The sequence below is a fragment of the Carassius auratus genome, chromosome 23 (assembly GCF_003368295.1).
Source record: "Carassius auratus strain Wakin chromosome 23, ASM336829v1, whole genome shotgun sequence".
Taxonomy (NCBI): domain Eukaryota; kingdom Metazoa; phylum Chordata; class Actinopteri; order Cypriniformes; family Cyprinidae; genus Carassius; species Carassius auratus.
The window spans coordinates 13,049,622-13,066,168 of record NC_039265.1 but is presented as its reverse complement, the minus strand read 5'-3'; the positions used below and the strand labels follow the sequence as shown (position 1 = coordinate 13,066,168).

General features: G+C 36.4%; 1 protein-coding gene across 5 annotated transcripts in view; it reads right to left on the bottom strand.

The window, feature by feature from the left end:
- Positions 1-317: 317 nt before the first annotated feature.
- Positions 318-16,547, bottom strand: part of LOC113041378 (NACHT, LRR and PYD domains-containing protein 12) — a 30,512-nt gene continuing 14,282 nt past the window's right edge. For all 5 annotated transcript variants that reach the window (XM_026199851.1, XM_026199852.1, XM_026199853.1 and 2 more), the window contains 13 exons: positions 10,781-10,991; positions 8,589-10,326; positions 7,236-7,409; positions 6,913-7,086; positions 6,342-6,515; positions 5,630-5,803; positions 4,990-5,163; positions 4,618-4,791; positions 3,837-4,010; positions 3,258-3,431; positions 2,989-3,162; positions 2,031-2,204; positions 318-1,689 (listed from right to left, as the gene is read on the bottom strand). In XM_026199851.1, coding sequence (XP_026055636.1) covers positions 1,572-1,689; positions 2,031-2,204; positions 2,989-3,162; positions 3,258-3,431; positions 3,837-4,010; positions 4,618-4,791; positions 4,990-5,163; positions 5,630-5,803; positions 6,342-6,515; positions 6,913-7,086; positions 7,236-7,409; positions 8,589-10,326; positions 10,781-10,991 — 3,807 coding nt within the window. In that variant the 3' untranslated portion in view covers positions 318-1,571. The remainder of the gene's footprint in view (positions 1,690-2,030; positions 2,205-2,988; positions 3,163-3,257; positions 3,432-3,836; positions 4,011-4,617; positions 4,792-4,989; positions 5,164-5,629; positions 5,804-6,341; positions 6,516-6,912; positions 7,087-7,235; positions 7,410-8,588; positions 10,327-10,780; positions 10,992-16,547) is intronic.

The window sequence follows — 16,547 nt, the reverse complement described above, 5'->3', positions numbered from 1 at the left end:
GCTAATACATGTCTGTATAACAATTGTATATTACAACATCAGTGTGAAAACAAACCTGTAAAGAGACGGTTTTGGAATTATGGGAGAAAAATGAAGCTCAAAAAGCTCAAAAGAGCTATTCTATAGATACTATTTTAACTATATGCCAAACATAACATGACGGATACGGATTGTTTATGGCGCAATCTTTTGATTTGAAATGATTTGTTGCAGTCTTTTTAAGTGAAACTTCCCCAAACCGGAAGTGCTTCCCATAATTTAAAACGCATTAGGCTCCTTGGGGAAAAAAGTGGAAACATAAGGTTGCATACTCATGATGTGTCTCTTATTTATATTCATATGAATATAAAATATATTTTATTTGGTACCGCTTTTCTGAAACCACATATTTGCCACAAGACAAAATAATAATTTGCACTAATCTTCAGCAACAAAAGTTTACATCCTCTTGATTTGTAATGCATAGTGTTTCCCTCTTAGGGAAATGTTTGCATCTTTTGTAATAGTTGTGTTTGAGTCTTTCGACTGTCCTCGGTGTGAAAAGATTATCTCAAAGTCATACAGTCACTTCTGGAAAGGAATCAAATATGCAGAAGATGCTGGAAAACCAAAATGTTCAGGAACTGGAGGATTTTTCTGAAGAACAGTGGACAACTGTTCAGAACAAACAGAGACTTCTGAACAACTATCACAGATGAAAACAATCACAAAATATTACATTAATAAACAAATAATAATAATAACCACTATAATACAAGATGATACACACTAGCAGAACAACCAAAAGTAGTTCAGAATGTGTCAGTTCAGTTAATATTTTGTCTTGTGGAATGCACAGTACTAAAAAAAAAAAAAAAAAATACAAGCAAAAATACTCCAAAATGACATCTGATAAACAAATGATAAACTGAGCCCATATAATTCACGATACTGTGCACACATAAGCACACATAATAATAAAAAAATTCCAGAAAATAAATAAATAAATAATGTAAGTATTTATAGCACACAGTCTGGCAGATCTTGACTTGCCTAGGTAAATGTTAACGTTAACAGAAGTGTGCCTTTGCAAGTCCTTCCGCAGTCTTTATTATGGTTTAAGATCTCATGTTCTTATACATGCAGTCAGCTGATAAAATTAAAAAATATTTCCAAGATTTACCATAGCAAGAGTAGACTTCTGGCATAAGTACATTTTTCATCTCAGTTTTAGTATTCATTTAAAATGAGACAAATCTGCTATTATTTTAATCTCCAATCTGTTATTTATCAGTTTAGATAGCTCTTTATTGCTTTTTATATGTTCATGTTACAATGTGCCCCTCAGATGTTACAATGTACCCCACCAATGTGGCATATTGTTACATTTCACTTCCATTTTTTGGGGTACAAAAAGAAAAATGTATTAACTCTAATTATGAGAAAAGCTACATATTTGTACGAGATCAGTGCTAAATTATTGTGAATAAAAATTATAATCTGAACCTCATATGGTTCTACACAAACTGAGAAATGTAGATATAGTTTATAGCTATATTTAGTTTGACTTTTCAGTGGATCGGAAAACAGCGTCACTGTTGAGTGTTCTGGTTGTAGTTCAGATTGAGTTCCCTCAAGTGTGAAGGATTTGAACTCAGAGCTGATCTTAGAACAGCACAGCTGCTCTCTGTAATACTGCAGTGGGACAACCTGCAGAGACAGAGAGAAAATACACTTCATACATGTGCGAGAGTATTTCTGCTATTAACTTAAAAGTTGTGAGACAACACATGGCTTACATAATTAATAATAAAACTGCTGTGATGATGGTCTTAGTGTAGTAATATTGAGTAGTAATGGTCATAACATGTAAATAATATGGTGTATGCATCTTATTGATTGTATAAAGTTCAGAGTTTTTCGGAAGACATTTCAGTTCTTGAAGTCAACATCAACCAAAATAAAATAAAAAATTCATCTAAATGCATCACCAGGCCTGATTTTAATATATTGGCCACCCAATGATAATATAATGGAATAAAGACACTTACTCTAGTTTCTCCAGTTTACAGTGGGGATTCATCAGAAGAATAGACAGAAGCTTCACTCCCGCATCTCCTGGTTCATTGTAGTTCAGATTGAGTTCTCTCAGATGAGAGGGATTTGATTTTAGGGCTAAAGCCAGAGCAGCACAACCTTCTTCTCCAAGACCGCAGCACTCCAGCCTGAGAAGAAGAAGACACTTACACATCCCTGACTAATGGCATTATATGTAAAAGTTGTTCAATTCTTAACCAACTTTGCATTTTTAACTTTTGCTTGAGTACGTCAGGAGAAAAATAGAAGTCTACACTTCTAAACATTCTTTTTCCCATGTAATGTAATCCAGTGCAATATTTTTCCACATATAGATCTGATCGGAGTCTGTACATGTGTAGAGACAGAATGAACTGAAACAGACTAAATTCTTATAAGAACTGTGGCAAAGCACAGTAAAAATTGGTTTTGGTCTTAAGGATCAATACGTATCCAATTTATGCAGGTTTTATGAAGGTAAAAAAAAAACAACAACAAAAAAACACATAAGTACCAAATTTAAGGTAGCACAATACATCAATATGAGCAGAGGATTATATCAGCAACAGCTTGAAAATACTGCTTCCAAAAATCTGAGTTCATGATTGAAATAAGAGAAAATATCTGCCAACAGACTTAAAAAAGCAACACAATTTCATACCTCATTGATATTATTGTCTTGTTTTACGAAAACGAACTCACTTAGTTTTGTTACATTTCTTAGAAACAAAGACCTAAGACTGCATCTCAAGAAAATGCATCTTGATTTAACGATGTTTAGTTATTTGTACTTGAAAATAAAAACAATATATTGAGGAAGATATTCATGTTTAACAATTTATGCAACATTTAATACCATGACTTTATGTAAGACTTTATTTTGCAAACATATCAGAGAATGTGATTTGATGTGATGTATGATATATCACTCACTGTAGTTTCTTCAGTTTGCAGCGCTGATCTCTCAGTAGATCACAGAGTAGATTCACTCCTGAGTAAACTGGTTTACTGGAGTTCAGATTGAGTTCTCTAATGTGTGACGGGTTTGATATCAGACCTGAGACCAGAGCAGCGAAACCTTCCTCACCAATACTGCAGTCATCAAGCCTGCAGAGAGGAGGAGAAACATGTTGAAATAGGACAGATTTCTTCATAACACTTTAAAATGATTTTTATAGTTTTTGGCAGACAACGAAACTCACTCTAGTTTCTCAAGTTCACACTGTGGATGCTTCAGGAGGTCAGACAGACTCTTCACTCCAGAGTCTCCCGTTTCGTTCCTGCTCAGATTGAGTTCCCTCAGGTGTGACGGGTTCGATTTCAGACCCGATACCAGAGCAGCAAAACCTTTCTTAGCAATGCTGCAGTATTCCAGCCTGCAAAGAGAAAAAAAGAAAAACTATTAATTATTTTAACACAACACAAAATGACTTATTTAATATTAATGGTATTTACATTTTCTTTAAAAAAATCAATGTTGAAATTTAAATAACTGCACATTATAAGAATTGCTTAAACGGTTTCAAAAATGGTTCTCCAATAAAAGCGATAATTAGTGAAAATAAAATAAGTTTTTAGCTTAAATCGTCTCTTTAGCATTTTAAATTAAGACTAATATTATTTTAATACATTTATGGTCATTTAAGTCACTTGGAATCCTGGTTAAGAATCAATATGTATGCCTGTTTTAGTATCTTTTTCTATGATTACAAATACATCTTTCTGATGTTGGTATGATACAATATCAGTTTTCAAAAATACACTCAAATAATATCACTCACTGTAGTTTCTCTAGTTTGCAGTGTGGATCCTTCATTAGATCAGATAGTAGCTTCACTCCTGAATCTCCCAGATCATTATTGTTCAGATTGAGTTCTCTCAGATGAGATGGGTTTGATATCAGCGCCAAAGCAAGAGCAGCACAACCTTCCTCTCCAATACTGCAGTCATACAGCCTACAGAGAGAAGATACGATCAGTGTGTGTCTGCATAAGACACAATCATATATGTTTTGGAGATCCACAATCGTCTTAAAAAACTTGTAATGAGAAGCATTTATAAGTTTGATGATTTAAAAAAAATGATTCAAGACAGCCAAAAATATCACTCTTGGTATTTAAGATATGATGTAAAATAAAATTATTATATTTTTCTCAAATTATAATCTTCTTTTATTTTACATGGAAATATTAAAATAATAATGTTTATTTTATCCTGAATTAGTATTTTTTATTTTATTTATTTAGTACCAATAATAATAATAATGACAATAATAATTATTATTATCAATATTATTATTATTATTATTATTATTATATAGCCATCTTGACCATAAATAAAAGCACAGTAAACCTAGATTTTTAAAAAATTCATTTAAAATAATTTTTTTTTACCAAAATAATCACAATTAGATTGTTATTACAAATTGCACAGTAACCATAATATCACTCCACTGAAATTATATTATATTGTGTGCTATGGCCCTTTCTGTATGTTTATTGTTACAAATTTGGCATTAAAGACTTAAAAGACTTAAAATAAAGATATTAAAACATCACTCACTTTAGTTTCTCCAGTTTGCAGTCTTGGTTCTTCAGTAGATCAGACAAAGGCTGCACTCCTTGATCTCCTGGTTTGTTCCAGCTCAGATTTAACTCTCTCAGATGAGATGGGTTTGATATAAGAGATGAAACCAAAGCAGCACAATTTTCCTCACCAATACCACTGCATTCCAGTCTGCAAAGAAATGAATGACTGAAATTTCCTGCTAAACACAAATTCTAAATTGCTGATGCTGGTTATAAACTTAAAAAAAAGTATTAATTGTTTTTATTAAGTATTGTTGGCTCTTTGACGAATTGCCATGTTGTAAGTCACTTATGATAACATCATCAGTAAATACATAAAAAATGTAATATGATTAACTATAATCACTTTAGTTTATCCAGTTTACAGCGTGAATCCCTCAGTAGATCAGACAGATGCTTCACTCCTAGGCCTCCTGGTTCGTTGTAGTTCAGATTGAGTTCTCTCAGATGAGAAGGATTTGATGTCAGAGCTAAAGCCAGAGCAGCACAACCTTCCTGTCCAATACTGCAGCACTCCAACCTGAGGAAAAGACACTTACAGATCAGCACTCAAATTCTGGAGGTAAAAGTTGATGATGAGGTGAACACAAATGAAGACTAGGATGCCATTCATGTTGGACAAAACAAAATTCATAGATAAGTGATTTGGGAAACCAAATAAAGATGTACAAATGTGGGCTGCTGAAGCTAACAGTGCCTTACTAAAGTACATTGAGCGAAACATTTGCTCTACCATTAATATTTATTGGCTACTAAAAATGCCATCTTACACAAAACACTTCCTAAAACTGACTAACAGACCATGATCTCCAGCAGAAACATGAAGCCTCAGAACAGAAACTTCAATAATGACAACTCCTGAATATTTTTAGCAGATCAGAACAGTACAGTATTATACTTAATGCATGTAAAGATTGTATATAGCACCTTTGATGTAATTGCTTGTGATGTTATGCCTTTTGCATCCTTAAAGATTAAATACTTACTGTAGTTTCTCCAGTTTACAGTTTGAATCTTTCAGAAGGTCAGACAAAAGCCTCACTCCTGAGTCACCAGGTTTGTTCCGGCTCACACTGAGTTCTCTTAAATGTGATGGGTTTGATATAAAAGATGAAACCAGAACTGCAAAGCATTCCTCTCCAACTCTGTTGTCATCAAGCCTGCAGAGAAAAACCACCTCACACTTAAGGCTCTTCGATGCCAAACTTTCATATCTGCTGTGAACATTCCGTATGAACAAGATTTTAAATATAAACACAATAGGGACATTTGCACCAGGAACAAACATTTGCCTGATAACAATGTTTTCTTTGGTGATCCAACTCAAGCTTAAATTTAATTTAGTTTAGACTAAAGTAATTCACCCAAGAATCAAAAGAAATAAATTTTAGTATATGTAAAACCATTACTATTTTTTTACAATTTCAACATTCTAAACAACATAAGTGATAAACGTAACTGTGTTTTATATATTTGTTTAAAATGATGAGTTAAGTTTGTTAGCACTGATACTGTGATATCATTCATCAAATATTACTCAATGTAGTTTCTCTAGTTTGCAGTGTGAACCTTTGAGTAGATCAGAATCAATATGTATGCCTCTTTGAGTATCTTTTTCTGTGATTACAAACACATCCTTCTGATGTTGGTCTGGTACAGTATCAGTTTTCAAAAATACACTCAAATAATATCACTCACTGTAGTTTCTCTAGTTTGCAGTGTGGGTCCTTCAGTAGATCAGAGAGAAGCTTCACTCCTGAATCTCCTGGCTCATTATTGTTCAAATTGAGCTCTCTCAGATGAGACGGGTTTGATATCAGTGATAAAGCAAGAGCAACACAACCTTCCTCTCCAATACTGCAGTCATACAGCCTACAGAGAGAAAACATATACACAGCTCAACACACATTCATTCTGAAGCAAACATTGAGTGATGAGCTGCAAGTGTGAGCAGTAAAATGGGTGATATTGTGCATTAATATACGAGTAATGTAGAGTGGTATTCATAATTTAAATCTTGTAGAATCAGCAAAACATGTCAAGTTGGTCAAAAAATATTGAGTTCATGCTTAAATTTAGAAGAATATTAATGTATTAAAAACTATTTTTTACCAGCAATAATTTAGGTATATACGATTTAACTTAATGTAAGATTGTGTATTTGTTGTAGAATAATCTAAGAAGATTTGCATTTTATTTTTACACATTTATTTTGTAATGTATCAAAGAAAATATGAAGAACAACAATAGATTTGGTTATATCACTCACTGTAGTTTCTCTAGTTTACAGTGTGGATCTTCCAGTAGTTTAGACATAAGCTTCACTGCTGAATTTCCTAGTTTATTGGAGTTCAGACTCAGTTCTCTCAGATGTGACGGGTTTGATATAAGAGCAGAAACCAGAGCAGCACAGCCCTCCTTTCTAATACTGCAGTTACACAACCTGCAGAAACACTTGCACTGAATAAAAAATGATTCATACCAGGGAAATACATAATATCATAGAATAAGGACATTCAGAAATGAGAACAATCTAATAAAAAAGTTAAATTTAAATTATTAATGGATAAAATAAAAAACTTAGAAACATACTTCAGTGTCTCAAGTTTACAGTGAGGACTTCTCAGTCCTACAGAGAGAAGCTGTACTCCTGACACCTGGAGGTTGTTGTCACTGAGGTCCAGTTCTCTTAAACTGGAGGAGATCGAGCTGAGAGCAGAGGCCAGGACTGAACAGATGAGATCTGTGAGATTACAGCCCCTCAGACTGGCAAAGAAAAAAATATATGCCTTAATCTCCAATAACAGCAATCACTATGGATTTACATGGAGACTAATTTAACCAGTTCAGATAATTAATTAAGACCCTATGTGGATCAATTCCAGGAATACAATATGGCTCCATTAATAAATTAACCTATAGGTAAGTCCCTCCCTCAAATGTAGTGGAGCCAATGGCAGTCGAGTATCAGTTGCACAGGGAATGGAACTCAGACATCTGTAGGTTTCAGCGCATAGAGAAACATTTGAAGATCCGAAGCTTGCATTGGTTTGATGGTGTTTATTAAAAATATAAAAATGGAAAAATTATGTGCTTGTGTTACTTGTAAGACTGATTCCAAGTATCCTGAGGGGACAGGCAATATAATTTATTTTATTCCATTTCCTGAAGCCAAACAGAATTGAGCAAAATGTCTGCAAGCATTCAACTCTAATCCCAGATTGATCCTGGATGTTGTCATCCATGATCGTGACGGCCAATTTGAAGCTTTTCTGACTTGCATTGTGATCGGCTAACCCTCACTTCCAAATTAATTAAGTTACCCACCATATTTATAAAATATATATATATTTTTTATATATCCCTCCATGGCATATTTAATTCCCTCTTGAATGGTGATCATTCTGTGTCCAGAATTGTGCAAAAACATTATGGAACAAAGTTTTCACACTGTCATTGTAAGGCAGTCACTGTCACAGCTGTTACTGTAGGACACTGAGCTGCTCTGTTTGTCCTAGGGAGCAACGTAACTAAGGGAGAGGGCTTACTGATAAGTCAGTTGTAATATTGTACACATTTTCACATTGGTTGAAAACCAAATGTGGGTCATTTACAGCCAATTGATACTTTTTTTAAAGTGGAAAATCATACTAACAACTAATGTAAAAATGGATCTTGTTTTTAACCTTGTTTCCCCCTGAACACCCTCTAAACAACTGCATACAACTCATGTCTGATTGCCATACATATTATTTTGTGCACCTGTAACTCAATAAGTATTAAAGATATCTCAACATTCTTTAATATTCACAGTTTTTAAGACTCCAAAACTGGGATCCAGTTGGAGCTGAAATTTGCAGGATGGTAGCTTTCCAGAACAGGGTTGGAGAACCCTGCTTTATACAAAAGTGAGTTAGAATGGGCTAGCAAATTTAATATACTCACTCTACTTTTCTGGAAGCTTTGACCACCGGCTGCAGCCTCAAAAGACACTCCTCCGACAGGTCATATTGCCTCAGCTCAAACTTATCCAGGTCCTCTGCAGAGTTCAGCAGCACAAACACGAGAGCTGACCACTGGGCTGGAGAGAGTTTGACTCCAGAAAGGCGATGGGTGCCTCTACTGCTCAGGTACGTTTGGACCTCCTGCACCAGGGACTGGTCATTCAGCTCATTTAGGCAGTGAAACAGATTGATGGACTTCTCTGGAGAGGGATTCTCTCTAATTTTACTCTTAATGTACTCAATAATTTCACATGGATCCTGGGAGCTTCTCGCCATTGTGAATAATCCCCGTAGTAGAGTCTGATTGGACTTAAGCGAAAGCCCTAGCAGAAAACGAAGGAAGAGATCCAGGTGTCCATTCTCACTCTGCAAGGACCGGTCCACTTCATGCTTTAAAAAACCTGTCATTGAGGACTTCTTGTTCTTCCGAGCAAAGCAAAGGAACTTAAACAAGGCAGCAAAAAACTCTTGAACACTGAGATGCACAAAGCTATACACCTTATCTAGCTTTAGACCAAACTCTTCTTTAAAGATCTGGGTACAAACTCCAGAGTACATGGATGCTTCTCGGACATCAATGTCGCACTGTTTCAAGTCCTCCTCGTAGAAGACCAGGTTGCCTCTTTCCAGTTGTTGAAAAGCCAGTTTCCCAAGTGACAAGATGCTCTTTCTGGCCTGCTTAAGATCTACTTCACATTTCCCATCATACTTCTGGGTCTTCAGTTTTGTATGAACGATCAGGAGGTGTGCAAACATTTGAGTAAGAGTCTTGGGAATCTCTGTAGTCTTTGCTTCACCCAACATTTTCTCAAGAACAGTGGCAGAGATCCAGCAGAACACTGGGATGCGGCACATAACATGAAGGCTCCTCGTTGATTGGATGTGTGTGACGATCCTATTGGCCAGATTGTGATCTTTTATTTTTCTCAGAAAATATTCAGCCCTCTGAAGGTTTCTGAACCCTTGTACCTCTGTGACCCGGTCGACAAACTCTGCAGGAATCTGATTTGTTGCTGCTGGTCGGGCAGTGATCCAGATGAGAGCAGACGGAAGGAGGTTCCCCTTAATGAGGTTGGTGAGCAGCACATCTACTGAGGCCGATTTGGTCACATCCCACAAAATCTCACTGTTCTGGAAATCCAAAGGAAGACGCCACTCATCCAGACCATCAAAAATAAAGATAGTTTTATAGTCATTATATTCTATAGGTTTCAGTTCTGTGAAAAAACAGCAAAGAAGCTCCACCAGACTCATCTGTTTCTCCTTCATCAAATTCAGGTCTCTGAAAGGAAGCGGAAAGATGAAGTGAACGTCCTGATTAGCTTTTCCTTCAGCCCAGTCCAGAATAAACTTGTGCACTGAAGCGGTTTTTCCTATTCCGGCAACTCCTTTGGTCAACACCATTCTGATGGGTTTGTCTTGTCCAGGTAAGGATCTGAAGATTTCATTACATATGATTGGAGGTTCCTGAGTCTCTAGACCTCTGGACAATGAGGTCTCAATGCATCTCACCTCATGCTCGTTGTTTGTGTTGCCAGTCCCTCCTTCTGTGATGTAAAGCTCTGTGTAGATCTCGTTCAGAAGTGTTGCATTCCCTTGATTTGAGACTCCTTCACTGATTTTCTGAAATTTCTGCTTCAGTCTTGATTTCAGTTGTTGTTGGCTCACTGAGATCAACTCTGCAATATACAACAGAAACAATATTTATGCTGCACAACAATATTCTAGGAACATCCAGAAAAGCCCAACAACCACACATAGTAACACCACAGACCACCCTAACATCAGAACACCAGTATCCAGAACACCCTAACAACCTCCCAAAACACTCTCGGAACAATCTTTAACATTGAAATGTTCGTTTTAGTCTTACAACTTACAGCTTATTAAACTATTTTAAACTTTCAGGCTACAATTTCTCAAGCCAACATCAAAGCTTGTCTACAAACTATAATATCCAATTTTAGTTGAAATATGAAATTGCTGTAACTAACCCTTTAAGAATTAAACCTAAAACAAAGAAGCAAATTACATGCATAATCAAGTAACAGACACAACTGAAATTAAGAAATAAAAATTATTCTCTACAAATGAGCAGCAAGGATGCTAGAGAGTTTGAAATCTGGCTCTTACTGGTCTGTAGTGTGTTAGCGAGGTCTGGCTGGTTCATCTTCCGCAGGACATGAAGCATAATCCTAAGAACTGCCTCACTCACTCGGCTCTGCCCTTCATCCTCCTCCTCCTCCTCCTCTCTCACAGAGCTTGCTGAGCAATCTGGCTTCAGCAGTTTCTCAAATCTTCTCAGCTCTTTCTTCATCAAAGAGATGCTTGTGTCCTCGAGCTCCTAAAATCAGTGTTTAATTACAGTGAACATACAGACACTCAACTTCCATCAGAAAGTGAAGAAAACAATGCACAAGAGCTTTAGTACATTAATGTCACTACAACAAAACTCCTGCTAAAAGATACCAAAGAGAACTGACATCATGTGGATGATGTTTATGAATTATAAACTACATGAGTCTAATAACAAGCTTGTAAAAAGCTGGGAAAAAAATACTACTATTATTTTATAGTACACTTCAATAGAACAAGTTCCTACTAGCCAATGGATGAGGAGCAACGCGATTTGGAGAACCAGACCAGGAGGGCTCACAGATAATGATAGTTAGACAGATAATTGAGAAATATTCATCGGAGCCAATAAGTAATTTTTTGTTTTGTAAACTTTTTAATTTTTTCAGATGTGGAGGCTTTGGCAATGCTGTCTGGAGCATTTGCAGACATTGAAATTGTATGCAAAAGACAGAGCTTATAAAATTGAACCCTCTAAATTCGTGTTGGTGGTTGCAGGTCTTGGCACTTAGCTGGTGGATTTAACTGCGGTTGTGACTGGTGGGCAGGGGGAAAAAAGGGGTTCATTTGTGGGCATGACATGGTGGATTGTGCTACTGACCTGCAGATCATGCATGGAATATTTCTACAGCCTAGGAACACTCTGCTGTTAAGATCAGTGTCATTGGTTCCATTTAGAGACCCATACTGCACATTTTGTAGAGAAGGACTTGTGGTAAGAAATGCCCTCATCCATAGAATAATGCAAGCTTAGCTATAAGCACCAAATAATCATTTAGTTTGTGCTGCTTATGGGGGAAGGCCGAACAGGTTATTTCAGTAATGCAATGCAAAACTCTGGAAAAGACAACAAACATGATGTTTGTGGGTTTTGGTTTTCTAATGTAACTGAAAAATCTCTGCATCCTATTTGGCAGATGGATTCAGACAAGGGAAGGAGTGAAAGTAAAGATGAGAGCTCTACACCTGCCAGGATTTATGCTTAATACTGTCCACTTTTCAGAAGGGGGAATTGTTGGCATGGCTGAACGATAGAAGGATTGTTGGAAGTCTCTCCGGTGGAGGTGAGGATAGGCATTTGTGTCTTGGTAAGCATTTGGCTGACCGAGCAGGGCGAAGAAGAAAAATCTGGCACGTCATTTAATGGGAAAAATTTAATCTGTGACAAACTGGCAAATAAAATTTTGGAAAACTGTCAAGGAACAAAGATAGGTCTGTTGTGTCTACTGTACATGTATATACCTCTTATATTTTTAATTGAGTTAACTACTGAATGTGTTTATTTCTTAATAAGTATGTTTATCTAACATGCTCCTCCAGAACTTTGTTAATAAAACGTTAGTTTATGCGCTGCGGGTTTTGATGCTGCTGAGTGAATCTCATCAGTGAATGACATGTAAATATTGCATTTTGCTCTGAAACTGAAAGCATGTACTGTAGCCGAGGTATATTTTGGCAATTTTGCCTTTAATTGTGATAGGAGTTTTAGAGTTTACAGTGCACTGGGACACCTGGACACCTGTAGCACAACGGTGTATGTCGAACACTGCCCACAAGGCTATCAGCACTGATAAAGATTTAATCTCTAAGTTTTAACATAAATCTTGTACATCAGTAGTTTTCAACCTGTGGTCCGGTGGTATTTTCTGTTAATTTCCAGTCCATTCTAGGGCAGTGCGATTAAAAGAAATTGTCATAAAAATCATGATTTTAGTGTGCGTCTAAATCGCTTTATAGCATGATTTTCTGCAGCCCTGACCTCTCGTAGTATGCTATCCGATCCAATCAGGCACGTGCACATGTAAGGCTCAACCTGTGCAGAGCACATGCCCTTTTTGCCCTTACACTCCGAAGTGCCCTTTTTTTGGTGTTTTATATATATACAGTATTGTTCAAAATAATAGCAGTACAATGTGACTAACCAGAATAATCAAGGTTTTTTGTATATTTTTTTATTGCTACGTGGCAAACAAGTTACCAGTAGGTTCAGTAGATTGTCAGAAAACAAATGAGACCCAGCATTCATGATATGCACGCTCTTAAGGCTGTGCAATTGGGCAATTAGTTGAATTAGTTGAAAGGGGTGTGTTCAAAAAAATAGCAGTGTGGCATTCAATCACTGAGGTCATCAATTTTGTGAAGAAACAGGTGTGAATCAGGTGGCCCCTATTTAAGGATGAAGCCAACACTTGTTGAACATGCATTTGAAAGCTGAGGAAAATGGGTCGTTCAAGACATTGTTCAGAAGAACAGCGTACTTTGATTAAAAAGTTGATTAGAGAGGGGAAAACCTATAAAGAGGTGCAAAAATGATAGGCTGTTCAGCTAAAATGATCTCCAATGCCTTAAAATGGAGAGCAAAACCAGAGAGACGTGGAAGAAAACGGAAGACAACCATCAAAATGGACAGAAGAATAACCAGAATGGCAAAGGCTCAGCCAATGATCACCTCCAGGATGATCAAAGACAGTCTGGAGTTACCTGTAAGTACTGTGACAGTTAGAAGACGTCTGTGTGAAGCTAATCTATTTTCAAGAATCCCCCGCAAAGTCCCTCTGTTAAAAAAAAGGCATGTGCAGAAGAGGTTACAATTTGCCAAAGAACACATCAACTGGCCTAAAGAGAAATGGAGGAACATTTTGTGGACTGATGAGAGTAAAATTGTTCTTTTTGGGTCCAAGGGCCACAGCCAGTTTGTGAGACGGCCCCCAAACTCTGAATTCAAGCCACAGTACACAGTGAAGACAGTGAAGCATGGAGGTGCAAGCATCATGATATGGGCATGTTTCTCCTACTATGGTGTTGGGCCTATTTATCGCATACCAGGGATCATGGATCAGTTTGCATATGTTAAAATACTTGAAGAGGTCATGTTGCCCTATGCTGAAGAGGACATGCCCTTGAAATGGTTGTTTCAACAAGACAATGACCCAAAACACACTAGTAAACGGGCAAAGTCTTGGTTCCAAACCAACAAAATTAATGTTATGGAGTGGCCAGCCCAATCTCCAGACCTTAATCCAATTGAGAACTTGTGGGGTGATATCAAAAATGCTGTTTCTGAAGCAAAACCAAGAAATGTGAATGAATTGTGGAATGTTGTTAAAGAATCATGGAGTGGAATAACAGCTGAGAGGTGCCACAAGTTGGTTGACTCCATGCCACACAGATGTCAAGCAGTTTTAAAAAACTGTGGTCATACAACTAAATATTAGTTTAGTGATTCACAGGATTGCTAAATCCCAGAAAAAAAAAATGTTTGTACAAAATAGTTTTGAGTTTGTACAGTCAAAGGTAGACACTGCTATTTTTTTGAACACACCCCTTTCAACTAATTGCCCAATTGCACAGCCTTAAGAGCGTGCATATCATGAATGCTGGGTCTTGTTTGTTTTCTGACAATCTACTGAACCTACTGGTAACTTGTTTGCCACGTAGCAATAATAAATATACTAAAAACCTTGATTATTCTGGTTAGTCACATTGTACTGCTATTATTTTGAACAATACTGTATATATATATATATTATATCAATGCTATTGGTCACCCTTTACGTCTGTCTGTCTGTTTTAAAAATATTTAGCAAATGAAAGTTCTTAAAACGAGCTTGTGTAAATCTTATTCGATCCTCAAGCTGTCAGTAAGCTGATAACTCCGCCCCCTCTATATTCATTGAATCAACTGTTGTTGTTGTTCCACAGCAGCTGCACAGTAGACAACAGCGGAGCTGAACAAAGTTTTGCGAAGGGTAAATAAATATCTTGTTGTTTGAATAAGTACTACTAAACACTGTCTATAAAGGCTCATATTTTATTTATTTGATGTCTGACTGACTGACTGACTGAGACATGTGGGACGTCGCCTGAGAGAGAGGGCTAGCATTTGCCATCTAGTCATAGCCAATACATAGCCAACACTTAAATAGCCTGTGCATACAGTAGCATTTCATCTTTTATAAAATGCGATTTTGGCCAAATGCATTTTACCACAGGAAAAACTCCGTCTATATAACTAGTTTGTAACCTGTAGATGAAATTGTAATGTGATGCCGGCAGCGGCAGGCTCTGTCACTGTTTTAATGACAGAGAAAAAAAAAAAAAAAAAAACACATTTGCACACATTCGCTGGTCAAAAACTATATATTGATAAGTAATACAACAACATATCATTTGTTTTTACCATCGGAAAATCAGAACAGGTGTTTCGTACTGGCACTTACACAAAGCGACGAGTGATCCTCGTCACCTAGATAACATATATTTCTAAGAAATTTCTTCTTTGATTTATGATTGCTGATACACTTAATTTATTAACATTTAGGCTAATCATGTTATGGTATACTCTCCGCTCGTCCTCACATGTATAAAATGTAGTAAAAAAATGCCTTTTCTACAGTAATGTAGAAGTAACTAAAAAAAAATTACAGAAGATCACTGTGAAATCTTTATAGTTTATCATGCAGAATGCAATTCATGATTCATTCCAAGGCTTCATTTATTTGATCCAAAATACAGCAAAACAGTAATATTGTGTAATATTTTTAAAATTTTAAATAACTGTTTTCTATTTGAATACATTTTAAAATGTAATTTATTTTTGTGATCAAAGCTGAATTTTCAGCATCATTACTCCAGTTCAGTACTCTTCAGTGTCACATGATCCTTCAGAAATGCTTTTCACTGCAACTGTACTTTTCACACTATTTTTATTTATTTATTAATTGCTGGCTTATTTTAGGGAAAGTGTAGTGAATAAGAGACCTTCAAGAGACCAACATCCCTGGTCCACCACAGTATCAGATTTTTGCCAGGTAGGCGGATGCATGTTGGATATGTTATAGTAACGGTATGGCTATGGTTTCTTATAATCTGGAATTGAGTTGGACATAATTACTTAAATTATATTTCAAAAAAGTTTGTTAAAAATACTTGACTCATTGCTCACCTTCCCCTCTTCTCAATGTCATTCATAATCATGTTAACCAAATAATACAAATTAGCTTATAAAACCAAACAGAATAGCTAAAAAAAGAGAATATATATAATTGATATAAAAATGGAGGGGGGTGCACTTTTTCAGTTTCAGCACATGCCCCTCAAAAGGTCTGTGCACGGCCCTTGATCCAATCAGAATGCATTGGGCCTAATGCGAGAACAGAACAGACTGGGCATGTGCCTAACTCCAGGTACACACTGTCAGTGATGCGTATTTTTTCCGAGCCCATGTTAACGGATCAGAGCGTTCACACTGCACGCGGTAAAAGGATAGAAATAAAAACGTGCAAAAATAATTAATATCTAACACATGAGCATAGAGAGAATTGTGAGTGCACAGGACGCAGTTTAAGTGAGAAGAGACACTTTTTAAGTGCGGTTGTGTGAGCTGCGAGTTGAAAAAGGTTGGGAACCACTGTTGTACATTATTACAGTTAGTCGATACACAAATTAGTGGTCTGAACTTGTTTACCCAGTGCAATTTTTATTTTTCAATGTACACATGCGCACCACTTAAGTGCATCCCTGATTATAGATTACAGAATTATTC